Raw genomic sequence first — 26891 nt, 5'->3', positions numbered from 1 at the left:
CCTCACTACCACCACCGCCAATCTGACAACCCAACACCAGCAATTATGAAGGAAGCCAGCTAAACCACATCCACCTTGGCTGTAGTTTTTTAAGATTCCAGTAGGCTTGTAAAACCTCTTGGTTTCCCTGCATACATTCCAGTATCACTGTGGCGGTTTCAGGGTGCTGCATCCCTGGTCAGTTACAACAACGTCCATTGTGAGACGACCTGGCTGTGGAGACATGAGATCTGCCACCACGGGCCAGCGATGATGTGCTGAAGTAGAAACACCTTTGGAAGGATCGCCTAACTGCTGAGCCTGAGTAGTTTCATCATTTCCTCCAACACTGTCCGCCACTACACCATCTCCTCTCGGGCCTCATTACTGGGGCTCCTTAGGACCTCAAGGACATGTGGATCAGTTCAACTAGCTTGTCTTAAAGTCTAGTTATGAACTTGATACTGAAATATAAACATTAATTATCTGCTTAGGTATTTTATTAACTTATCTGTACCCACAACTAGTGCATTATCACATTACTCTTCACAATGATCATTCTAAATAAACAGTGAAATAACAGCTCAGATCATTTTGTGCATGGCAAAGTTGAGTTATACTCTGATCTTTATATAATCTGCTCCCACACTAACTAACCCTTGGCCTAAATGCCAAATGCCACACAAGGACATACAGCTTATTTCGAGCTTAGAATGAGTATAACACATGATGGTATACCGAGTGAACAGGTAGGGTTATGCAAGTGTAATGGTGGCCTAAAGATATCAACACACTTGTTAAGATACCATGAAAAGAAATCCAAAAGAAATATTGATTGTGTTGTAAACAAATACCTAATGATGCAGACCAAACAGAGAATTATTATGCGAATACTTTATTATCAATGTGTGAATGATGTTAGCTTTTTGTCTGGATATTAATAGTATATGAAAACTATACACCAAATCCAGACTCATCCTAATTTTGCTGTATAATTTCTCAAGTTGGTATTGAAAGATTCTTTATCTTTATATATATTTATATATATAATATATATAAGCCAAAGTGCATTTTCCGTTTTTTACTCTTGTCCATATACACATTGCACCATACATAAATAATTACATTGTAAAAATGACTCCGTATTTACAAGTATAATATATATTTCATATAATATATAAAACTTTATATTAAATCTAGGTAGATGATATTTGGGATAGTTTGTGGGGTCCGTCTGTGTTATCTATGGTTGTTGAGGAGGATCTCCAGCCAGCAGGGGCAGGAGGTGATGAACTGTCTTGAGTAGCAGGGGCCCCAGCCCTTAGCAAAGCTGATGCGCACACTGTTGGGGTCATAGGGTCCGTCTAGGAGATCAGTCTCTGTTGTGTGCCTCAGGAGGCACGAACGATCATAGTCAAACACCTTGATGGAGAAGCCCGGCATCACCTTTCGCACCACCAGAGTTCTGCTGTTGGGCACGTCCAGGGTTGGAGAGTTGACAAATATAGGGTGCTCACTGCGATTATACGCCCAGACGCCGTCCGGCTCTTTGCTGAGGAGGATACCGTAGCCGATTTTGCCTCGTGTGCGCTGAACGGTGCTGCTGCGGTGTTCCAGGTTGAGCTGGCCCAGGCAGAAGCCCGTGCCCTGAGGTAGATCATAGAAGATGCTGACGGAGTGCTCGTACACTGTGTAGAGGCGACCCACACGTGTGCGGTGCTCCCAGTACGCCACGTTACACCAGTGGCTCTGCTTAGGGGCATCAGGCGACATACTGGCATCTAGAAGAGACACAGACAGAGAAACATTAAAGTCTCATTAAACAAAACATAAACAAAAGCAAACAGACCTAGTAAAAAAGGAAGTTTTAAGGGATTAACTATCTCTTTTTATTGTTCAGAGCAGATGGCCACACTATAAATACTGAAGGAGGCACTGTATTGAAATCTAAGCCTTGTATAAATACCACTGCATGCACATCCGTCCAACACACACACACACACACACACACACACACACACACACACACACACACACACACACACACACACACACACACACACACACACACACACACACAAGCTACTATACATATCCTGGGGGTGGAGAGTGTAGTGAGGTCAGTCCAACCTAAGACCTGCAGTTTCCTCCCCTGCCTCAAGAGGGCACTGTAATGATTAAACACTGACCACCCAGCACTGAGGCAGTCACTGCTGCTCACACATGCACTTTCAAAACAGATCATGTTTACTCAAATGAATTAAGGATTACACTCAGTGTTTCCACTGAAAATTGGCAACTAAGTCCCTGCAGTAGTGTGTTGGGGTTAGTTTCAAGATCTATCTAACAACTGAAAAATCTGTGTTTTGCCTGTGCACATTTTAATAAACACTGCTTAAGATAAAAAGAAAAACTTTTTTTTCTGTTGGCATCTCACTCCTAAAAATTTCTTTCCAGTAAATCAGCTTGTTAATTCAGTTTTCATGGCTGCAGTCAGTGAACTCTTTTCAGTGACAGCCCTCAGCACTCCAAAGTGAGTTACTGCTCCCTAGGTAGACTTCTATCTTCACCATACCGAGCAGACACACTGCACTGTTGACTACTTTCAGAGGCCGCTTCAGTCCACACTGTTCATAGCTGTCATACATTTATACTGCTCATAAAAGCGAGGAGAGGAGAGAGGCTGGTGGAGTCTATGATCTCACATCCGTCTCTTCACCCTTTACTTCTGGAGAATGAGGGTGCCTCTTTCTCCCCTTCCCTCGTCTTCTTCACATTCCACTAGAGTGGGGGTGACAGGAGAGGACCAGGCAGGGGGTCCCCCTCCCCCTCCACCCAGCTCTTCCCCCTGCTGTGGGCCCAGGGACGGCATTCAGCTCCCTGACAACTTAGCACAAGCCTGTGACCCGCTGACCCCCCAGCCTTCATGCTATCAGCTCCCATTAACTCACACACAGAGTGATGCCATTATTTTGCTTCAGAGAGTCTATTGGCACAGAGGATTTAAAGCCTGGGCCTGTGGCCCCATTCCTTTCAGTCTCTCTGCTCTCAGGGCTTAATGACCGCCCGCCCCATTAACAAACGCCTTTAAGGTGGAGCATTGCAGATCCACAGAGCAACAAAATGCCTTGCTCACCTCCCGCCCAACTAAACCTTTCTGCTGTGTGACCCACACTAGTAAAGTTTATACAAAGATTAGCAAAAATATTGACCAGACTTGCACAGACAAAACGCCTGCTGGTTCAAGGCTCTCTGTGTTACAGAGGGGGAGGAAAAGAGTGAGCGAGTGAGTAGGGATGTGTGGGGGTGGAGGGAAGCTGCAGACAGGCTCTCTGTGTGTTTGCGCACACACTGATGGCTGAAATGACCCCCTCTCTTCAGGGGCCCCAACATGCATGTGCCATTAGTGAATTCCACACTCCAGCTCCTCCACTCTGAGCTCAGCTTTTACTTTAGCGCAGCTCGGCCACACAAAGAACTCAGCCCCAACTTGTTTATGGCCCTCTATTGTCTCAAATCAAATGCAGCCCACACATCAAGGTAAACTCACTTTGAAACTGTGCACACAAAAGACCAAATGGCTACCGCCTCCTCTTTTTAGATGGGAAGAATAAAGCAACAACAATTTGGTCAATAGTGTCTAGTTTTCACACGTAGCCTGGAACTAAGGTAGCCAGTAAGACTGCGAGGACCAGGAAGAGGAATGAGCAGGACAAAGGTTAGAAATGTATCAGATGTTTAGCCTGAGCCTGAGGGAAGACAATGAGCACACCACGAGCCAGGCCTTTTCCTGTCACTCTGTTGTGTTAAGCGTCTACGTGTGCCTGTGCGCACATGTGTCTGCTCGGATGGGGAAGCAAATCAGCCGGCGTGTTTGTGTTTTTCTCCTGAACTTTTGTGTGTGTGTTTTGGCCGGGTACGGGTGCTGAGGTGAGGGCTCTGAGAGAAGAACTCATTAGGATCTCTTTAACAGAGTAGAGCTGTCACCAATCGCCAGACTGTTTGGCCAATATCACCACAGCAACTATGGCCTCCTCTCCTGAGATCAAGCTGCCCTCTGCTCGCCCTTCTTTGAACGCTCAGTGTTTGCGATTTTTAAGGAGGCCTTGTTTCTTCAGTGATGTTTGGATGTTCTGTAAATGTTTATCCACCTTTTTCCAAATTGATGTAAGAGTATGAAGCCAAGTTTAATTATTATGCAGATACAGGCAAGCCAACGCTAAAACCAAACCTAAAAAGCCAGACATGAGGTGGTGAAAGGAGGGCGTCTTCCTCCCCTCCGACCACAGCAGAGACACCAAACTCTACTCGACTCCATGTTGGGCTTTCAGAGGGCCTGCTGAGGGCGGAGCCATGATGGGCTGGGAGCAATTACTGGTGCTCTGCATCCATTTAACCCTGCCACCTTTTAACAGCTCCGTTTACCCATTAGAATAGTAGCGCATGTTATTATTGTTATTTTATTCTCAAAAGCCTCTCCTCTTAGTGTCACTCTCAGAGTCAGTGGACGCAGCCACAGTATGGCCCCTGCACTTCCTGTTCCTGCAGCCAGGGGATCTTAACATGTGAAGGAGTTAATCAACTCTTAACGCCTTACATAACCAGACTCAAAGGGCTGGTTTTAAAAAAAGTGGAGATACTTAGACTTGTGGAAGCTGTTTGGTCTACAAACTTTTCCATGGCCAACAGAAAATACATAGAATAAAGCAGATAGCAGGGTTCTAGCAGTATGATAAGGATAGTCTCTGGGTCTGTCCTCACGAATAAGTTTTTCTCAAATCCGGATAAATACTCAAATCGGCCTCACGTCCAGACGGATACGCCGTTTTCGGGTTGTGAAAACGGTATTTTTTGGAAACGGATCCCAGAGTGGGAAAATCCGAAAACGCCAGATTGCCCGGAGTTGTCTGGACCGCGAAAACGGATTAGCCTTTAACCTAAGCCGCCGCCGCTATACGCGTCATAACAACAACTACTACTACTTGTTTGTAAACAGCGCATGCTCCATGGTTTCTCTTATGGTTTTAGTGTATCGGTGTGGTGGCGTCACAGCGCCACATACAGGCCTGGCATATTGACTACAGCGTTTTGGGTCGTTTCAGTGAATCCGTGTGGACGCAGATATTTCTGGAAACGACGCAGTGTTTACGGAGATTACAGTGCAACACTCAAAATACAACAGGCTGATTCACACACTCAGTGAATTAAAGGTAGTCAGAGACGCCTATATCTGCACATACTACATGTCACAGTACAGTCACACAGTAAACAGAGATATATTGAATGCTACTACAACACCAGAAAGCATTTTTTGTGCAACACTTGACTTCCACAACAAGGCGTGAGCTCCATGGAAACCATGTAAAAATGTTGATTTTTCTGTTTCCCTGTGGCCGGTCTGATTGGAGGAATTCAGAGCATCAAAAGCAGGACATCAGACAACAAACACACGTATCAGTTTGCTGGAACTCAGAGAGCAAACACTAACATCTGCTCAAGTGTCTGCAAAAAGGATTGAAATGCGAGAGGTATAGGTTCTACATAAATTATCATTCTGCATGAAAAATAAATATGATCAGCGGTGGAGGAAGAGTTCAGTCTTTCACTCAAATGACATTAGTTGTATTACAAAAATACTCCATTAAAAGTAAAAATTAAACTGGCTCCTGTGAGTGCTATACTGAGATGTTATTGGACCACAAATACTGAGGCATTCATGTATAAAAAGCTTTTTACTGAAGATAATACAGGTTACTGTTATTGTAATGAGCCAGAGAAACGACAATCCTTAAACAGGCCTATATTAAATCCAACTTGCCCAAGCTTTTTCCACAGGTTTACATATGGAAAAAGAAAAAGCAGACTGCCTGTTATGAGTTCCATGCACTCGAGGGCAAGTCTGCATAATTACTACTAAGTACACAAAAATGGGGGCTTGAAAGTTTCAATGGCAATCCTTGATGATCATCCAGTAATGCTTTTAAAGACAGCATGAAAAGGAGGGGGGAAAAGGGCAGAGGGAGAAACAGAAAAGAGCTGCCCCGGGGTAAACACAGCTCTGCAGCCTTGGAGTGAGATGAATGGGAGGCCGAGTGTCAGGGACAGGCAGACAAACAACAGCTTCCCCTCCGTGCTAACATCTCCCCACCAAGCTCCGGGGCCACCTCCATTATACTTCATCTCTCTTAATCCAAAGCGGTGAGCAGAGATGAACTCATTCCTCCAAAACTTTGCTGAGGAGGAGAAAAAAAAAAGAGGAAAACACTGTTGCCAGTCCCTTTAAGCAGTGCAGTCAAGGGGAGGAGAGCAGCAAGGAGAGGAGGGGGAGCGGCAGTCTCTCATCCTGTGCCAAGGATTAGATTCCCCTCCAGCTATTAGACTATACCAATGAACTGATAGGCTGGGGGCCTGGTGGTGGGAACACACTGTGTGTCTGTGTGTGTGAGCCTATGTGTATACATTGTGGTTGTGCGTGTAAAATTTAAGAACAAATTTTTATTTTGCATTCCTGTACCCCCCCCGTCCTATAATTGGTTAGATTTTACTTTCTTTTACAACAACAACAACAAAGTGGAACCAAAGCAAAAGCCTCCCCCTCCTGTTCAGAGTATGGTGTGGCTTTAATTCTGTAGACAATGGTTCCTAGAGGCCGACTATAACCCCTGAGCAAGCCACATTTAGGCTGGCGTCTGGGCTATCGCTGCCATCAAAGTCGGCTTTATCAGACAGACACGCTAACTGGAGCTGCTCTTATATGTCTATGGATTTTTCTCCCTGAGGTCTGGCCTTTCTCTGCCGAGAGAGAGAGAGAGCGAGAGATAGAGAGAGAAAGATAGAAAGAGAGGGTGAGAGCTACGTGCCGGGAGAAAACGCTGTGGGAGCTGGAGAAACTGAATCCAGCCACCGAGCCTGGCTGGTCACAATGGGAATGCTTTACATTGTCATCCACTTCCTCTCCACTTTCCCTCCGTTTCTTTTTTTGGGATGACCCCATGAGGGAGGAAAAGTGCTGAACCCTTGATAGCAGATAACTAACAGAATCCATAAATTAAATCAATAAACAACAGAGGGTGTAAAAGTAACAGGAAGCTAAGAAGGATAATACGGAGGAGCCGTCTGGGCGCGTGAGTAAGAGTCCACTGGTTTGAGAGGGGAAGAGAATGTGCTGCTCATTTCCTAAAAGTTTCCTCCAAAGCTCTGCAATGTGTCAGAGACATAGAGCACAAGTGATGGCGGTGATGTAAGTGAGGTATATGAGAGTCCTTCGGGGCATGTAAAAGCTCTGTGAAAACTGTGGGGGATGTTTGTAAATGTCATATCTACAGGCAGCGCTAAAGTCCAGCAAAGTCTGAAAGAGCACGAGCAAAACACTCTGTGAACATCCTGCTGGGTGGCTGTGCCCTTTCACCTCCTCATACAACCTATCTGTTTGTGTGTGTGTGTGTGTGTGTGTTTGTTTGTGAGTGTGTGAGAGAGGTTTGAGCCAAGAAGGCTGGAACGTTTGGGTAGAGGAGACCCTGCACATTCCTGAACATTCCCCCCCTCCCCTTGCTGTGCCTCCTAACTTCCTACTCTGGTTAGGACTGTGGGGGGGGGGTGTGCAGCAAGGAGGTTGCCTTCTTTTTTTGTCCCTTTAAAGGTAGGGTAGGGAATGTATTTCACAAGCATTTTTTGTTACATTTGTTGAAATTCTCTTCATGTCCCCACAGAAATCAATAAATCAAATGCTCTAAAAATAAAAGAAAAACAATCCGGTATCTGTAGCAGTCACAGGCCTGTAATAAACCCAGCCGATCATTTAATTCAGACCAAATGAAATGATCGCCTGGCTGAGCTGCCTGTCTACCTACCTAACTCTGTGCAGTCGCCCTCCACCCGCCCCCTGCACTCAATGCGCATGACCGGAGTCTGTACCTACAATACTTTGCACTGCTAAACAAAACAAGATCATCAGTGTGGCTTTTCAACGATGGCGAGAACTGAGGGACAGGTAATTATCTGTTTGGTTTTTTTTCTGAAGCATGTAGTATGCAGAACTATGTATGAATGAGACATGAAGTAGTTGGATACGGTTAGTCATGACAACGATGTGCTGTGCTCCGCGCTGCATGTTCATGTGTGTTGGGGGAGAAACTCTACTTTCAAAATCTAACCACTTCTTGCTAGTTTCTCCAGTGTTACCAACCCTAGCTTTAAGAGTGTTGTTTGGTCAGTCATTGTCACCAAATCACACGTCAAGTGAGAGAGGAAGTGTTGCCTGTGTGGTCTGAAACTTTTACATGCACACTCTTCTTTTATTTAATTCATACTTTTCTTCAGAGAGTAAGACCGTGCACAGAGAGAGGAAATAGACTTTAGCTGGCCTATATACTCAAGCTATGTTGGAAGCTTGGTTTCAAATGAACAATAACAAGGAACTCTATTATTACGAGTTATATTAGTCTGACTAATTTAAGGCGAAAGGTAGGTATTTGGTTTCCACCGGGCTGGGAGGTGGACCAGCTATGATGGACAGAGTTGCCGTTCAAACAATGGTTTCCTATTGATCGGCCCAGTGGATCAGAGTCTGTGAGGAGAATGTGTTCTGTCAGGATAATGTGGCACCAGAGTTTCTGTTTCAATCACAACACTTGCTGGGCTGTAACCCACACTGCTCCACCACGGGCATCCAGACACCAGCTCCCCAAACAAAGACAACTGTTTCCCCCATCTCCGACAAGTCAGCCCGTTCACAACAAGCAAGACATTCATTAAAAATGCAGGAGTGAACATTTCCAATAATTCACAAAGTCCTTCCCTGTCAACATCTGCAAAAAATCTTGAAGCTAAAGGGAATGGCAGGATTTCATTAAGTAAATTATGTGCTGGCAGGCACAGAGAGGGGAAGAGGGGGAAGCTACAGCCAGACCTCTAATCTAAACCGTACCCTGAAATGCGACAGCCTGACTGCACGTACTGAGATACACAGCCAAGACTTCGAAATGCACACAAATAAAAGATAAGTGAAACACTGTTACAAAAGTAAATATAATTTCCCCCGGGGAACATAATCAATGAGAATTTTCACATAAGCATGTTTATGACCTGTAATAACTACTTGCAAAAACTTGATCCTAGAGAACAGTTTGCCTTGTTGTGTTTTGTGTAGAACCTGAGGACATACATACTTTTGCATGCTCAGGAATTAAAATGCCTTGCTAAGCCATTTTAAACTATATATTATCAGAGGGGAGTTTTGCTGGACTATCACTCAAAATGAAGGTTTTCTGCTCAGATTTAAAAGGCTTCATCTTTTGGGAACAAGATCAAAGACTCCCAATTATGTCTGTCATACTTGGCCCCATGTTACGAACGGGAGCATAATAAAAGATATAGCCACAGTAGATCAAGTGCAAGATAAGGAAAGAAAGATAAAGACCCTGTCTCTCCGTTTACACACATACAGTAGAGAAAAAATTAACAAGGCCTTAATACACCGGGAGTTAACTGTTCACCCATCAACAATGAGCTCCTATCCTTTCCCCCTGACTGTAAAAGGCTTGTGTAGAGATGTCGAATGACATGGGCCCCAACAGTTAATCCACACACAGCATTCTGGAGGCTCAAAGAATGTGTTGGCTATTCTGAGTTTTAAAAATACTGACAGCCATAGGTTCAGGCACAACTGTCAATGCTCCTCTCGGGAGGAAAGGGGGAAAAAAAATCTTAAATCTATTTTCGCCAGCAATCATAGCTGGCCAAGGGTAGTGTCTGGATTTATAATTGTGGGTAAAATGGTCAGAAAATCAAAACAGCATCCACAACTGGCACCTCCCTCATTTCTGCTACAGTTGGACATTCCTTACATTTTTAATGGCATTGCACACTCTTTATTTGTTGCTGTAACCCTGTGCCCTTAGCTGAATGAATGGAGCTATTGGTGGAGGCTGGTGCTGCGCTGCGGTGTGAAGGAAGAGAAGATGGTAACAGCAGCCCTCCCTGAGCACACGACAAGATTAGCTCACTAACTTTGTTTGCTAAGGTAGAATATGGGGCACAAATTATAGCCTGGGCACACCTCTTGTTATTTCTACAGACTGTACTTTCTATCTGTGTGGTAAGCCCTAAAATGAAACATCTTATCCTGGCTGAGCACAGTACACTCTGTAAATTCAAATGACAAGTGCAGCATTGTGAGCTTAGACTCATAGTCATGTATGAGGCTATAGATTTATCTATCTCTGTGAGCCCTTCAGAAGTTAGTCAAACACCCAGCAGCACTGGCACCACACTGGCTTGCCAAGCAGAGACAGATAAATACTAACCTCAGCAGGCTAGTTTCTGTTGACATGTAAGGGGTTTCAGGCCTCTCCAAGGACTGCGTTAGATTAGCATGGCTTTCACTCTGCATGTAGAGGTCACATTACCTCACTGTGTCTACGACCTGTGTTGCCAATTCTGACTGAAAATCAACTCTTAGAGCAAATTCAGTGTAAAATAATCTCACAGTGACAGCTACACTCCCTCCGCTCTGTCTCCATCTGACAATTTAAGATTTCTCTACAACAAACCTACAGTAAGGCTTGTTGTAAATGCTGTTAATCTGGACTTGGCTCACATATTAAACTCAAAAATGCGGAAAAACAAAAAGTAAAAGATCCTAATCTAATAGCCAGAAGACCTGAAGCAATCTGACATATGGAAAACAAACTACACTGCAATTATATCAACAGTCACACACATACAAACACAACACCCTTCCATACACAACAACAAACATGTTATATTAATGAGCCAATTTGGACTGCGGAGGACTCAACTGAGGATCCTCAATGTCATAACCTCTGGGATAAAAAGTTGAAAGTGCATTTCTGGCACACCACAGTCTAACAATGCTGAGAAAGGGAAAATGAAAAATGGCCTTATCGCTCTTATCAATGGCTCTTTTTCTATGTGTATGTGTGTTACGTAAGGGGAAACGGAAGCCAGCCTCCCAGGACAGGAACGGATACTTGAGACGAGGACTGTGGGTACAGGCCCTTCACCACTACAGGCAGAATAGAGCACAGGACCCTTCAGGATGTATAGCAATAACCCTCCGCCCCTAGCTTAAAACGAACTCTGCAAACTGAACATGACAAACGGATGAGGAGAGCCCCCTCATGTCCCCCGAAATGCTGGCCTTCTCTTCAACATTCCTCAGTCTCCCCCCACTGTCAAAGGGGCAATTCACCGCCCTGCACTGCTACAAAACCCAGGCAGCCTTTTAAAACAGGATGTTTGTCTGAGGCCTCCTTCCCCTCAAATAAACAATCCGCAAAACCTGATTTCGGGAGGCAGGGTGGAAGCACTCGAGTCACATTATTTCCACATCCCGTATCCTGGAGCATTGGGGCTCCTGAGGGAGTGTGGGCGGCCAGGCGCTGGGAAGGCTCAGGGCTGCGGTGGAAACCTGAGGCCATGTGCCAGGCTGCAGGGGGAGATGAGCCTGGGCTGCATCACTCTGGGGTCTGTGGGACGGAGCAAGGGGATTGTGCCTGGAGGTGGGGAGGGGGACATCACTAACATGCTGATGGAGTGACAACTGCCTCATCCGTCTGCGCATTGCAGAGTCAGTGTTTTGCTGCTACATCAGGATGCTAGATGTCTGCACAGCAGGAAGGAAATACTGTATATATTCAGAAAAATATGATATATTATAAAATAATCCAGGAACGATAGAGGCACAGGATGACAGTTATTGGTATTCAATTAAATATGATGGTTGCTGAGCTATAAATGAATCATTTGGCTGTGGATTTAGGTGTGCTGTAAATGATGTCGCCTACACTGTGTCTCTCACTATCACTAAAGCTCAGGAGAGAAAAAGAGAAAAACATCCAAAGCCATCCATAAAATACCAAAGTTGCTGCAATGAACCGAGCAGATCTAATGCAAAAAACAGAACTAGACAGGTCAGAGCAAATTAGAGGTGCAATCTATCCCAAATCTTTTCAGATGTGTACAGTAGATATGCTATTTAATTAGTTCCGAGCAGAAGTGGAATCACATGCCTTCAAAGATCAACAAGTATGGGTCCAGTCTAATCTACTTTCATCAAGAAAAGCATCACATGCCTTGATTAGACTGTCTAATTATTCCATGCATTTCCAGACACAGACAGAGGGAATGGTATGATGCTTAGTGCTGGCCTCTTCCTGACACAGACAGGCGGGCTGTGATTAGTATTGACTGCACAATTTAATTTGCTCTGCTCTTGCATGTGAATTCATGTCAGTATGCATCTGGACTTATATAAGGACCCTGAGGAAGAAACATAGACTTAAAAATGTATAAACAACAGCTTTACAGATGCATTTTTTAGGGTCTGAGCACCTGTGCATGGCAACTTTCCTGTGCAATATGTTGACTGACTCATATGAGGTCCTTCCCATCTATCTGCTAACTGTCTTGTTCTGCCTGGAAGAATCAGTCAATACCAGAGTGGACCTGACACAGTGCCTGTTTGCAGACGAGACATCCAGAGAGACAGCGCTGGCCTTTCCTCCAGAGACGGGCAGACGGAGGAGAGCACTGCATGATTACTGTGTGGGAACTCTGACTACCTGCTGATGCCCTCTTCCCTCCAGTAAGCGCAACAGCAGTCTATGTAATCCACGTCTAACAGCTTTCAATCTTTCCGCTCCTCCAGTCTACTTTCCTACACTCCCAGGAAGGGGAAGAAAATAGGAAAATAAAAAAAGGACAGTGACTCAGGTCACTCTGCATGTCCTCTGGTCACCTGACCCAGCAAATCTGAGGGAGCCCCTCCATTCATATGGGTGATCTCAACTCACACCAACATGAGCGTGTACACACAGTGTTATGCTGACAAATTCCACTGGGTTGATTGAGGACACAACCTCTGATGACTGAGGAATGAATGCAGACTGGAGCCATGATATTACAATAGTTTAAACCAGGCACAGAGGAAAGGCCTGCATCATTCTTTGTACAAAAATATTGTTTATATGCTTATCACTGCACTTAGTGACACGTATCCCTCTGAAAAGGACCATACTGTATCTTCAATGACTGAAATTCTTAAGTAGCAATGTAAAAAAACATCTTGGCATGCCTCCTCACATTAAGGACAAGAGCTGACCAGAGCAGCATTAATGAATGAGTGACAAACATAAAGAGCCCCTAATGTCAGAGACAATGTGACTGACATAATAAAGTCAATGCGTAGGGGGAAAACACCCCCTCAGACAGTCATACAGGAAGCAATGAGACCTGCTTCAAAGGGCTTCACTCTGATGTCCACACAACGAGGCCCACGAAGTGAGGAAACAGGTGTGCGTGCAGACTGGGAGGGCAGCACCAGCAAAGGCACATTCCCTCACACACACAGTATTAAGGTATACTATGTATGCACAGACCCGAAAGCTGGGACGTAAACGGACATCACAGAGGGCCGGGGGGGATCCTTCTCCCACATTGTGACAGAACCATGATTAAATAAAATGCTGTGAATGGTCCAAGTGTATACGGTCGCACAGTAATTGAAGATATGAGTATTACACAAAGACATTATATGTGAGCATGGGGGAAGCTTTTTAGTAATGCATGAGTAAGAACATTTTAGCATGTTAAACAACTGCAGGAATCAGCCAGAGGGATGAGAGAAATGTATCTGCACTTAAAGGTAACTCAAACGTTAACTTAACAACATAGAGAGTATTGATTTAAAGACACATCCCATATTAACATGGCATAAATAATCTAAATTAGAAGGAGAAATACTTTTCAAGTTCCACTGAATATATTCAAAATATTGGTTGATGGTGGTAGAACAAGCTTATCTACCAAACCAACCAGTTCCGATCTGTTTCTCTGCCATTGTGTAATGCAGAAGAATGCTCAGTGGGTATTTCTGTAGCCCTGGGCTGCAAACTGTAGTTGATTATTTGACTACACCCCACCCATCCACTCAGTGCCCCCCAGACTTGCTTTTAAGAAGTTTACTTGTTCCTACGTGAGGGGTGGAGTCTGGATCCCATACAACTCCGGTTACACACAGACACTCTCTACCCGAGCTGCAGGGGGATTCACAGGGAAAGTCATCTTCAGGTCAGCAACATGTTCAACACAGGATAACTTGACAATATGCATTACAGTCATCCTGGTCTTATGGTGGAATATGCTCTAACCAACTAGGGCAAATACTGTACCAGAATCTGTATCACTGACAAGATGCTAATAATTTATTTCACTTAATTTGTGTATCTGAAACCAAAGAACCATCATACAGTCCGTGATCAGAGACAAACTGGCGACACAAATTAGCTGATACCATGGAAAGCTACCGCCCTGTTGAGAACTGGTCATTCTCTTTCCCAAGTCCAAGTAGCTGAGTGTGTCACAGCCAATGCAGAGTGATCTGGCCCGGCCTGTACAAGCAGCAACACAGTTGGAAGAAACCAAAGCCTAGCATGTCTAGATCCTCCCTCCTCACCACAGTCTCTGAGGAATTGTGGTGCGCGCTCTGACAAGCCCCTCATTTGTTGACTCAGGGAGTGTCGCCGGGCCATGCTGAGGTGGTGACAGCATGTGTACTGGGGAGGAGGGGGCCCTTGCTGACTGAATACTTCGCTGCCAGGTAGCCATGTCAACTGCTCAGTGTCCAGGCCTCTGAGCCATGGCAGACCCTTTAACAGGAAATGCTGTTCCCTGCAAGCCCCAAAATGTGAGCTCTGACTCTCTGCCCACATGATATTGTGCATGCTAGCTGTGGTCCTAGTATGAGGGGGGGAGGCATGCTTACTCTATGTCATGAGAAAGGAGTGTTTCATTTCAAATCAGGGGACAGGACTGTTTCTACTCGCTTCCTTTGGTGTGGCCCCATTCACAAGAGCAACTCCATTTCCCTGAACCCACCCCTCCCTGCAGCCCACTTACAGCCAGGCTAGATAGAGTTGTACGTGTGAGTGTCTGTGCACATGCCTGTGCACAACTATGTGTGCTTGTGTGTGTTTCTGAGCGAGCTTGGATCTTATTACAGTTTGATCCCACTCAAATATTTCTGAAAGAAAAACAGAGGAGGGGAGGCCGGCTCTGTGGCCAACGCACACGCCCCACTGAACCTCTGCACCGCTCACAATGAAACCTTTATCTTTAAAGCTCAGACTGTTTGTAATGGCCCTTAATGAGACGGAATAAAGTGCAACATCAAAATGAAATTACCTTCACAAGTTTGCATATTCATCCAGATACACTCAATGGCTATGCAGAGTAGAGCACTGAACTGGCGTTAAAGTACACTCTGAAAGAACTATACCTCCCTGTTCTTTTTTTCCCTGCTAGACTTAATTTAACCATCTCAAAGCCAGAAAAACAGGACAAATCAACACTGACCAGAGTAATGCAAGCTCTGTGAATTATAACCGTGATAATATTGTGATTCACAGATTGTATTCCTCTGATTTAAAGCTATATGCACAGACATGAAACTATTCAAATATAAACAAATGTTCAAAAACATGGATAACCATATGCAAATCCAGCATGAAAGACCCTTCATGTCTCATAATTTACAAATTACCACGTCTTATGTGCTTTATTACTCCAATTTTAATCACTGCTCAGGGAAAAAACAAAGTCCCTAAACCTAAGATGAATGATATTTACCATGTGAATATTTTCATCATCAAGGTTTTGTTTTAATCAAAAAAAGAATACTCAATTCAAGATCATGATGCATTAAGTAGATGTATTTGATACATGTTATTAAATGATTAGAACCTGTACTCATGTTTTTGTACTGTATCTCAAACCACAACTCTACTGCAGACCAAAACTATCCACTACGAATACAAATAAATAAATGCCCCCTACTTCTGCGTGCAGCACAACAGAAGAACAAATGGACATTAAAGTACTCTGAGAAAGTGAAGTCCTTGTTCGACTAATGACTTCAGTATTTACAGACCAGCTTCTCTGGGACGATAAACTTCTAGTAATCATTAATATCTAAACTCATTGTAAGACATTTGGATATAGACTCCTTATTTGGAGACTGACAGACAGTTGGAGAAACAAACCCACCTGAAAATTCCCCTGGTGTGATGTTTGGTGAGCTGGCTGCCTCAGTTTCAGTGTAAGACAATGTGGAGTCTGACAGATCTGTGGGGAAGAGAATAGAAAAGAGCTCTTCAATCTCGAGGCTACACCAAACACTGACTAATCATCATCAACCCAAGAAAATGATTCTTCTTTCATATCAAATTCAAAACAATTAACATCAAATTGGGCTTCATCCTATTGTGGATGACCTGGCAACTCCACTAACAGGCTTTACCTGATGACATCCCCCCAAATGCCGCCAGAAACCTCAGCTGTACTCAGGCTTGCAGCCCCAGCTAGCAGCCAGGCTCCAGAGTCCCAGCAGCCCACAGAAAATACTACCCACACCATACCATCCGCACTGGCTCTGGCTGGCATGCTGACATTATGCCACATGCTGGCCTAGGTCTCATCTCAAAGCTACCAAGCAGTTTGCCAGTAACTGTGCCCAATTACAGCCATTCAAATTCTCCACGTCGCTTTATTCCTGTTAAACCAGAGCTTAAACAAAAAGACTGACCATGCCCATTGCAATTTACTGGCTCTAAATATTTGTAATTATGAATGTCAAAAAAGATAATAAACCAAGTAATTACAGCTTTGCAGCTACCTGGTTACAAGTCATAATACAGAGGATCAAATCTTAATAACAGAACTCAGATGAACATAAATAGGTAAGGATGAAATATAAACCATGCTTCAGGTGCCACAGGGCTCATATGTGTGTTTGTCACTTACCCAGTGGCTTGTGTTCTTCATTAGGGGAAAGCCTTGAATAAGGAGGTGGGGGTGACTCTGTAACACAAAACAGTAATGTCAATAACCTAATAAATGGAAGAAATGCTCATTTAAAAAAGGATTATGGTAAAACGCAAACCCTGCTGTTAAGTCACCAAACATAATAAAGTCATATCTGGACAATTCAAACTTGAATGAACTGCTTTTGGGATCTAAGAAGATCCAGAACATGGGTTAATATACTGTAGGAAAATAATTATGATAATAGGGATAAAAGCCTCTGGTGTAAATTGGCTGACAAAGCTTGTCAGTGAAATACCTGTAAACACATATCTTGTAGTCTTTACTCTCCTTCCTCATCTAAAGAACTCAATCTATTTCATGTTTCATATTACAGCAATTCAAAGGTAACCAAATATTGTTTACTACATCCTACTTTGTGTGAATGTACAGTCATTAGTCTTTAATATAAGTAGAAAGAAACATGCAATCACAACAAACTTCAAGCCATCTTTAAGGCTTCAACAAATAACTCAACTATTGAAATATTTTCAGTTCCATTTGTGTCTGCAGTACAGGATTAAATAATTTTGCTCAAAAGCTCATTAAAGAACTAATAAAGCCTACAGAAATCTGCACATTTGTTCCTGTGATTGAAGCCTGTATTATTTAACTGAAGTAGTCGTTACAACAACCACAGACTAACCATAACTTTCAGTTAGTAGTTTAATAATAAGAATAAATCTCTGCTTTTTAACTTCATTGTGTTCAGAGACCTTGATTTTATCCAATAAAAAGAAGAGAATAACTTGCACAAGACGGAAAAGCACAAAGGAAAGAAAACTTTGTGAGCACACTGTGACCTCGCCTAGAGGGAAAAGGGGAAGGAGAAAAGCATAATAGCAGCGGGTCCTTTAAGAGTGGCGGCAGTAATTGCTGGGATCTGAACTCAGTCACTCAGATACACAGCTAGTCAGTCTGGCGCCAGTAGTATGCAAACTGTATATTATCACCACTCCTTCACCTAAATAGCATGAGGGGACCTCCTTAGGACAAAAGGGCTTTTAAAGCGCAACTTGAAACTGATCTCATTCGCAAAGTATAATGCCTGGCAAAATGAAAGGAAAAAGTTTTTGTCCACTTCAATCCAAGCTCTCTGCCACACATTATATATACGGTTTTATTCTTTAAAAACTCTTACATAAAACCTAGACCGGTAGTTCATTTCAAATAATTCTACGGTACAATAAACTGCAGTTTAACATGCTTCAACACAACTTGTTTTCAGGCATGTTTTGAGTTGTATTTTAAGAAGGATTCAAATGTTTTTTCAATTAAAATCTGTTTTGTGTATTCAGAATTTTATTCTCATATAAGTCCATATTTCTTACTTCCTCATTTACAAACACTGTAAAAACCAGTGATTAAGGTCTTGATTCAAAGCCCCCCCTTCTTGAATAGCATGAAAGAAATACCAGCTCTATCGGGCCACGCATGAACGCATGTGAGCTATGTCTACTACGAGCTTTAGTCCCAATATGGGGTATGCGCCCCTCTCCCTCTTCTTACAATTCATCTTGCTAGTTTTAGTGGAAAGAAACTCACAACACATAGCCTGACATCCACTTCAGTGGGGAAAGCCAATTTCTTGGTTGACATTACATGGTCTATTCAAACCAACAAACACCACAGTTAATCAGAGTTCTATATATTCAGTTCTTATTCAGCTGGACAGTATGGTGGGACATGAGGGCCAAATCAACATCAGTTTCCCACATTTGCGTGCTATAAATTCTGATATTGTTGGACTTGTGACTTTGAAGTGCTTGTCACAGCCAGCTGGCTCTAGTAAACATGGATGTTATGGAAAATCCACCTCCTGTGCCAGTGAGAAGACAGAAATACTGACGCTTGCATCTTTACACATGATACCACGCCTTGCCATCAGGTCAGCGAGGTCGAGTGGCCCAGCGTTTAAGGTTGCCAAATCACAGGCCTGTCCCCTGCCAAAATTGAATCTGTTTAATATAGGTCAGTGAGGTTCTGCCACAGATCGCTCATTGATTGTGAAAATAAAGCTCAGTCCTGTACCACAACACCAACTGAACTGACCTATGGCACCAGGTCCAAACCTGTGAGTCTATACAATCATATATATGTCATACACTGTTGATGGATAGGCCTACCTGGCAATGACCCTGCAACAAACACAGGTAAGAACCCAAAACGGCTTTATTGACAATCACACTGAAGGCACTGACATATTTAGATACATTAAAGATGTCATGTACAGTCTGTAATTAGGGAATTCATGACATTACTCATACCTAGAGGAGTTGTAAGTCCAAACAAACACTCTCCTTCACTAAAAGGCCCAGATTTTGCAGTGGTGCTCTGGTGTGGCATCAAACTGTTCAAATACAACTCAAGCAAGATTACATCAGAATAACACCAAACTGGTGGAAACAAAGTAGGTTGTCTCACATTTATGTTTTGTCAAATCTACCTCAGCTCAAAGTGGTTTTATTATTGTTCACCTTGCCATAAGGATGACTTCAGTAATCATTAACTATTTAATCAAACGGCAAGCCTTTCTCTATCTCTGTGTATGAAAGTAAGCCAAACAATACCAGACAAATAAAACAGGGTGACAGGGAAGGAGTTTCTGAGCATATTTCACTGCCCTTAACAGTGAAAAGTTCATTTCTGCCATGCAACGATCAATATGGTGAAAATTTGACAAAGTAGGCCTAATTGTTAAGATGTATCAGCAGGATTTACTTGTGCATTTACAGAATATAGGCATGTTCAGATGTAAAGGCAGTATTATAAATGAAACAGTGGTTGCAACACAAGAAACTTGGGTGAAACCTATGCTGTAAAAACAAACAGTACAGACCCGGATGCATTATGTTGATCTGTTAATGGACTACCTGCTGACTTTACCCCCAAAGGCAGCCTCTAGGTAGGCCTGCAAGGTGCTACATACAGAAAGTTTCTGTGTTCTGGCTGATGCCCTTACCTGGCCCACAGAGCCGGCTGTAGTGATAGGGGTTGCAGCATACTGTTGGACTGTCCAGGGCCCCAAAGCTCTTACACTCACAGAGCGGTTTGAGCTGGGCAGGGTGCTGGAGGTCGGACCAGCGGTACAGTTTACACACAAGCAGCTGTGGGGATGCCACATGGCCGCCCAACCTCAGCTCTGTCCGGGAAATCATAACACAGTCGCTCGGCATCCCTCCTCTGGACTCCACTGCCTCTAGTAAGGTATCCAGCGGCTTTTCCTTTAGCCTCTTTAAAAGAGAGTGTGTGGCTGATTTCAGTTCTTGCTCCAAAACCGTGCGTGGCATCGCCTCCTGCGACTCAGGAGAGCCGCTGTCCCGCGGTGCAAGGTTCCTCAGCACGAAATGACACGACCCCGGATCCCTGGTACCCTGAGCCGTGTCTGGACCCCTAAGCTCGGAGTGGTCCCGGTCTTTAAATAAGCAGCACGTCACTGTCCTGCATTCTCTATCCTGTATGGAGCGGGGGCTCCCCTGCTCCTGGACGCACACCGCACCCCCATCTTGGTCCGACGTGACCCCCAAGCCGCTGCTCTCCACGGGGCTCCGGGTGCACACACCCCCTATGTCCCCTACAAGAGACCCGCTAGGGGTCATCGGTCTGAGCTCCGTTTTGGGAATTTTCTCTGGGTTGTTTCCAAACAGATCGTCCTTACAGCCCTCACTAGTTTTGCCATTTCCATCTTCCCCTTCTGTATCTGGGATCAAACGGCTTCTCCAGAGTCGCCGCACAAGACCTGAGCGTTTCGTCCTGAACATACGACAACTTGAAAATCTATATGGGTTTTTTTTTTATTTTATTTTATTATTATTCTTGTACGGATATCCGAATATTGCAGACACTTCTACGGTCGTTGCAAAACATTAATGTCTGTGAAATGCCGTGCAATGTATGCACAGCCAACCGACGAGCATTGGTGGCAAAGCCGCAACATTAGGTGGAAGGCGATTTTGTTGCATTTACAACAACAAAATCGCGCAATAAATGCACTGCAGCATTCCGATCAAAATGCATTCATTTAGCAGATTATACTGTAAATAACCAAGTGACTTATTATCCGGGGTCGGATTTATATGTATGTTACGAGCAAATAAAAAAAAGTAGAATACATATTAACATAACATAATATACTTAGTAACATAATCCAAAGCCAGCAGCCTTCAACCCAAAGACGGCAGCTCGCAGCCTCAAACAGTTTCGGACTTTTAACAACCTCCAATCTACTTTTTTACACCGGCACGTAGAGCATGAGGTACTTCGAGGCGATTTAATCCCAAGAAAATGCACTAGAAGTCAGGATCCTTGTCGTCTTCTTGAGATGTCAGTGCACTTCTTTCTTTCTTTCTGTTTTTTTTTTTTTTTTTTTTTTTTACAATCCCAACAAAATATCCATGCGAGCTGAAATTACATGAGGAGGATCAATCCGGGGCTGAATCGCGCTCCTGCTTCTCTACTCAGATCTAAACCAAACTGCAGCCCCGATCTCTTTCTTTCTCTGTTTCTCTCTCTTTTTCTCCCCCCCCCACCACCACCTCCACCATCACCCTCCCCCTTCCTCACACACACACACACACACACACACACACACACACACACACACACACACACACACAAAAAGGGGCCCCCGAGGAGAGCGGTGGAGCCATTGGCTGACTACCATCATGTGCTAGTCTAGACACTTTGGCGGCTGTGAGCTGCACTGATTGTTGCGCAAACAAGGTTTCAAGTTTCTTAACTCTTAAAGGCGAAACACCCACCTCTAATTTTTAAGTTAAAGTTACTAAAATGTATTAACATCTAAGATGCCCGGTATTTTTGTTTGTTATAAGCAGGAAAAAACAAAACAAAACAGCAACAGATGAACTTCCCTGCAGAGAGGGTGGTTTTTAAAAAGTATTTAGTAATAAGGGACACTAAATAAAAATTGGTGGGACACACCATTTTCATTGAGTATTTTTAAATGGATAATGAAGAGTAACAAAATTATAACCTAAGATTTAAAGAAGAAGCCCCCAAAAAAATAAATAAAAATAAAATAAAATTGAATAAAATAAAAATAAAATACAATGAATGTTATAGATGCTGTGACTTAAGTGAATGGCCACTATTTTTTTAGTTTAGCATTTAAAAGTTTACCTGTACTGGAGGAATTTGCAGTGGACACCTCATGATTGATAATTAAAAAAGCAGGACTGTTAGTATTATAGTGATCACCATTACAATACTATGGTCATCAATGAGAAGATTGCTATACTCAAACGTACGGTAACTTCTAAATAAGGAATCAGTATAATAAACTGAATTGTGTGGAGTAAACATTAAAGTTAGACAATAATGCAAAACAAAAGCTGTAAAAAAGTTTCCAACATAAAATATCTTAATTTGAACCACTCGTCAAATAAATGTGTATAAGGCGCCAATATTTGTCAAGATATTGTATATTGTTATTGATTTTGTAAACAGGAACAAGTGTGAAGCAGGAGTCAAATTCTCACCCAACACCAGAGCTTGGGTTTGATTCCTCATTGCAGTTCTTGGTTTGTACATTCAAATGGACACAATTAGCTATTGGGGGAAGATAATGCAGGTACACATGTCACTACACTAGTGACTCCTACTGGTGATTTGAGCTGTTTGTCAAGTACAGCCCAGCCTGATACTGATATTAATATCTGAGAATTGACGATGGCAATATATGGCGTAATATTCCTTCTTTTCTTTTACATAAATGCACAAAATAACTAATCTTTAGCTTAGAATCCTTTAAAGTTGTTTTATAAAGAAATGTGACAAAGATATGTTTTAAATGGGACATCAGTTCTCTTTGGTGGTCATCTGTAATTACTTTACATTACATTACTGGCATTTCTTGTTAAATACTGGCTGATGATTATGCGACCAATCTGCAATAAAGTTGGTCGCTACGGTGAACCTCCTATATGTTACATCCTCTCAGTGAAGCCGTTTACTGCCATGTTAAGAGAAGCTGCTAGCCAGAGTATTTACATCCTGTCCAGGTAACAAAACGTTTAGCTGGGACAAAGACTGCAGTGCGTAGGGAAGTGACAGAGTGGGGAATAAATGTTGGGCAAAATTCTCAAAAATATATTATTATTTATACTATTTCCAGGCCATTCAGACAGCTCATTCAGAGAGAATTATGGGTATCCATTGTAGGAGGAGGCAGATTTTGGCGTATGCACTCAGCAACTTTAATGAGAATGAATGGGTTGCCATGTTTGGATCCCTCATCCATTGTTTAATACATCCATGAGGTAAATTACCATGATAGCTTGTCACTCCACTACAGTGAAAATAGATATGTAATGCAGCTCCAACTTAAAAAAGAAGTAGGAGTAAAAACATGTGAGTGGAGTTGTCACAACTATAAGTGTGTATGTAAGTAGAAGAAGGAACATGAAGAGGCCTTTGTTGGGTTTATAGTAACGCTGTGACATAACAACACAGTATTACTTAGCAGACTAATATATTTTCACAGTTAATCAGAAAATAACGCTTGATTTTTAAACCCTTCCTAGCTATTACAGCAGCTTTAGGTGACAAAACAAAGAAATTACAAGTCTGACCTTTCACTCTTTCAGAGACAGCGGTCTTCATGTTGGCTGGACACACAACAGGTGAATTCTTTCTCAATGACGTTTCTACAAGTCTGTCTGCACCTTATCTCATGTTTCTTGTCTTGTGAGGGCAAACAGTAAATAACAGGGAACTCCTCTTTCTGTTCTGATTCGTACCAGCGACTTACTATTGTAGGCACACATGCATCCAATGCTAATTGGAGATTTAAGAAAAAGAAGAAGAACATTTGTGCGGAAGACCAACAGACAACATTTTTAACTATTTGTTGTCATTATGGGCACAAAGCTCTTTTGAGCACTATTTCAGGACTACGGTTACTAGAGTTTAATTTAATTTGGTCTTGAAAGAGTTAAAATGTCCCAGCTCTGGAATCAGTAAGGCAAAGCCACACCCCAAAATGTATTAACATGATCCAAGAAGCAGAAGTTCAAGAGTAAGCACTGCGGATTGGCTAAAAAGGCCAGAAGCCTTGCCCCCTGGTGAAAAAGTCACGCCCAATACTGAATTTGTAAATAGTCATGAATGAAATGTAAAAGTATTTAACTGTTGGTGATGTGCCAAAAGTATTGGTCCACCCTCACAAGACTCTTCACTAATATTACTCATATGACACATCTATTTCATTCTGTTCATTCTTTAGATTCTTTGAAGTCATTTTAAAATCATATAACACATTTGAAACTTTGTATCAAACTTTAACTGGAGTCAATATTTAGTTCGATTTAGAGTTAAACTGTGAGCCATGGATATATTGAAAATAAAAATAGTGCATTGTATGTTTCAGGATTCGAAATATTACAAACAATAACAAAGGTTTATACTCTAAACTTTACAACACAATAATACAAATGTATAATACACACACAGTGTCTTCACTAGGACATCTCTGAGGCTCTCAGGGTTGCACCAGTGGAGACGCGTGAGGGCTGCAGCAGCAGAGTGTGCCAGTGTCTGAACCGGTATCAGGTTTCCCTGGCAGCCTTAGGGCTTTGGGGCAGAGGGGGGTTACTGAGGGTGGACATGGAGGCCCTCACTGTGTTAGAAGCACCTGTTGCAAATGCATTCCCCTTTGTAACTCAATCACATGTCAGACAAGAAAAAGAAAACTGTTATTACAGAGTACCGCTTCATTTAAATCAGTGTCATGCAATTTTCAATTAAGTCAAAGGAAAACCCAGTTGGCTCATAAGTCACTGGGGCTGTCTGCTCTGCTTTCTCTGCCACTGGAACTGATTCACGTGAGACAAATGTCTAAAAGCATCAGGAGCATGCAGACATATTAGATGCTTTGAATCTGGTACAACATTAGTTACATACGGATGATCCAGTGACCTGACCAGAGGGTCCTGACGCGGTCACTGTTACAGTGAGTTAACTATAGGACCTGCACGAATATCTATAATACGTTGACAAATATTCTTAAAAGCAAAGTTGTTAAAACAGAACCTAAGTAGGACCTGGGGAAAAACTTTCAAAAACTCTCACAAACAGTACCTCCCCCCAATTTTTAGTTTTTGACACAAATCAACCTTTTTCCAACACTTTGCATAAAAACACTATGGCATTGCATTACTACATTATTATTAGATTTTCAGACTATCTCAACATCATTCTAATTAAAGGTCCAGTATGTAGGATTTAGTGGCATCTAGCAGTAAAGTTGCAAATTGTTGCTCATTCGTTTCACCCTCCCTTTTCAAGCCTAGGAACTACGGTGGCCACGTAACGGGAGAAAACGTGAACGGCCCTATCTATAGCCAGATTTAGGTTTGTCCATTACGAGCTACTATTGAGACATGGTGCCATCCACGGAAGGCGAACAGCAGCATCCGTACATAAAACTGGCTCATTCTAAGGTAACAAAAACACGATTCTTATTTTCTTACTATATTATACAGTAATGAAAACATACCTATGAATATTATATTCCCTTCCTGACAACAGATCCTTCTAAATGTTACATTTACAAGTATATAGTGCACGAAGTCGAAGGCAGTTTTATGCCTTCATGCAAGGAAAGAGATTACTGACCGATTACTCAATGTGGGGGTTTAGGGGTATATGATAAGGTAACCAATAAAGACACGTTTTACTGTATTTTAAGAATCTAAAAATGTTATGTTGGATTTCAAATACAAGAAAAGGTAATTCTTGTAAATTTGGAGGCATTTACTGTTACAGATTTTATGATGCATGGACATTAAAAGTTTTTCACTTTGTTGTGATTTTAACTCTTTCAGTGGGGTCCTGTACTCTTGATTTCAACATCTCGCTACTGCCAAAGGCTGAAACATGTAAAATAGTAGTAGTAGTTTCTAGTAGTTTATTATTTAGTGTTACGTAATTGCTTCTTATTTTATTTGAGTATTAACAAAACTTTTTCAAAATGTGCTGTTCTGCACTTATCAGAACGGTTCTCCAGACAGACAGCACTCTTAATACTGTGTTCCCCCTTCCACTAATGTGGATGCAGCCAGGGGTGGATCTAGAGGGGTGGCAAGTGACAGGCCTAAATTCAATGAAAAAAGGCATGTATTTGGAAAAGTGTCTGAATATTTAAAAATAAAACAATTTACTGATTTCTAATGTGCCACAAATGTTTTTTATTTAAAATATCTTCACTTCCCAAGCAAATATTGATATATGTGGTTGTTTGCAATTAAATCCGCATATATATATATATATATATATATATATATTTCTGCCACCCCTTAAAGTCTGCTGTAGGTAAATCAGCTGCTTGATATGTGCTTGAAACAGAAAAGTAAAAACTTTGTTCATTCATTCATTTATCACTTTAATTGGCAACACAAGAATTGGTAAAACAGACACCACTTAATTCCAGACCCTGCCAAATTATCAAACACACACACACAAGTATTACAGCATCGTGATGGGCTGTCAGAAGCTCCTACATGGAAACATTTTGTGGTTATTAGACAGAGATTATTCCTTTTATGTGATTTCTGTCATGCTCAGTATGAATGTACAATGTTTTGCACTACTACAGGATGGCCCTGCGCACCAGCGTGATAGTGCCATAAAAACCACAATGGCTTACATATAGAACAATCTGTGGTTCTACAAATAACTTTATGGTTTTAAATTGGACAATTACTAGCTATATGGATTCACAATTGGTTCTGGTAGCAGCAAAGAGACAAAAATTTCAAATAGTTCTTGAGACACTAATGATTCTATAAAGTCCCATTTGAAGAACCTTTGAAAGTGCAATTTAAAAAGCCACCAAAACCATCTGGCTCTTTTTTAAATTGAGAAATCAAAGTTTAGGCATTTGAACTTTTCGTCCTACAGTCGTATCCGAGCCCTACTCTACTAATGTGTGCTGCATGTGTGAAAGTGTGTAAGGAAAGACTTCTTCAAAGAGTAAGAGGTAACTGAGCACGCTGATCTAAAACAGGGCACAG

The 26891-nt window shown here is 42.4% G+C and overlaps 1 protein-coding gene across 1 annotated transcript; it reads right to left on the bottom strand.

Moving 5' to 3' along the window:
* Positions 1–858: 858 nt before the first annotated feature.
* Positions 859–21357, bottom strand: smad6b (SMAD family member 6b). Its single transcript, XM_051383451.1, has 4 exons — positions 19823–21357; positions 16801–16857; positions 16045–16122; positions 859–1760 (listed from the first exon to the last, which is right to left on the bottom strand). Exons 1-4 carry the CDS (start codon positions 20619–20621, stop codon positions 1219–1221), a joined length of 1476 nt encoding a protein of 491 aa, XP_051239411.1. The 5' UTR covers positions 20622–21357; the 3' UTR covers positions 859–1218.
* Positions 21358–26891: the final 5534 nt, after the last annotated feature.

The sequence above is a fragment of the Dicentrarchus labrax genome, unplaced genomic scaffold (assembly GCF_905237075.1).
Source record: "Dicentrarchus labrax unplaced genomic scaffold, dlabrax2021, whole genome shotgun sequence".
NCBI lineage: Eukaryota > Metazoa > Chordata > Actinopteri > Moronidae > Dicentrarchus > Dicentrarchus labrax.
Note: the sequence above shows the minus strand (reverse complement) of the source record. Positions and strands in the feature narration are given on the sequence as shown.

What these genes read in the sequence shown, in the direction of transcription:
- smad6b (XM_051383451.1), bottom strand. Translation starts at nt 20,621, where the DNA reads ATGTTCAGGACGAAACGCTCAGGTCTTGTGCGGCGACTCTGGAGAAGC. An exon ending in CAGCCGGCTCTGTGGGCCAG is followed by an intron (nt 16,858 to 19,822) that starts GTAAGGGCATCA and finishes TTTGTGTTACAG; the next exon opens with AGTCACCCCCACCTCCTTAT. An exon ending in CACACCAGGGGAATTTTCAG is followed by an intron (nt 1,761 to 16,044) that starts GTGGGTTTGTTT and finishes TGTCTCTTCTAG; the next exon opens with ATGCCAGTATGTCGCCTGAT.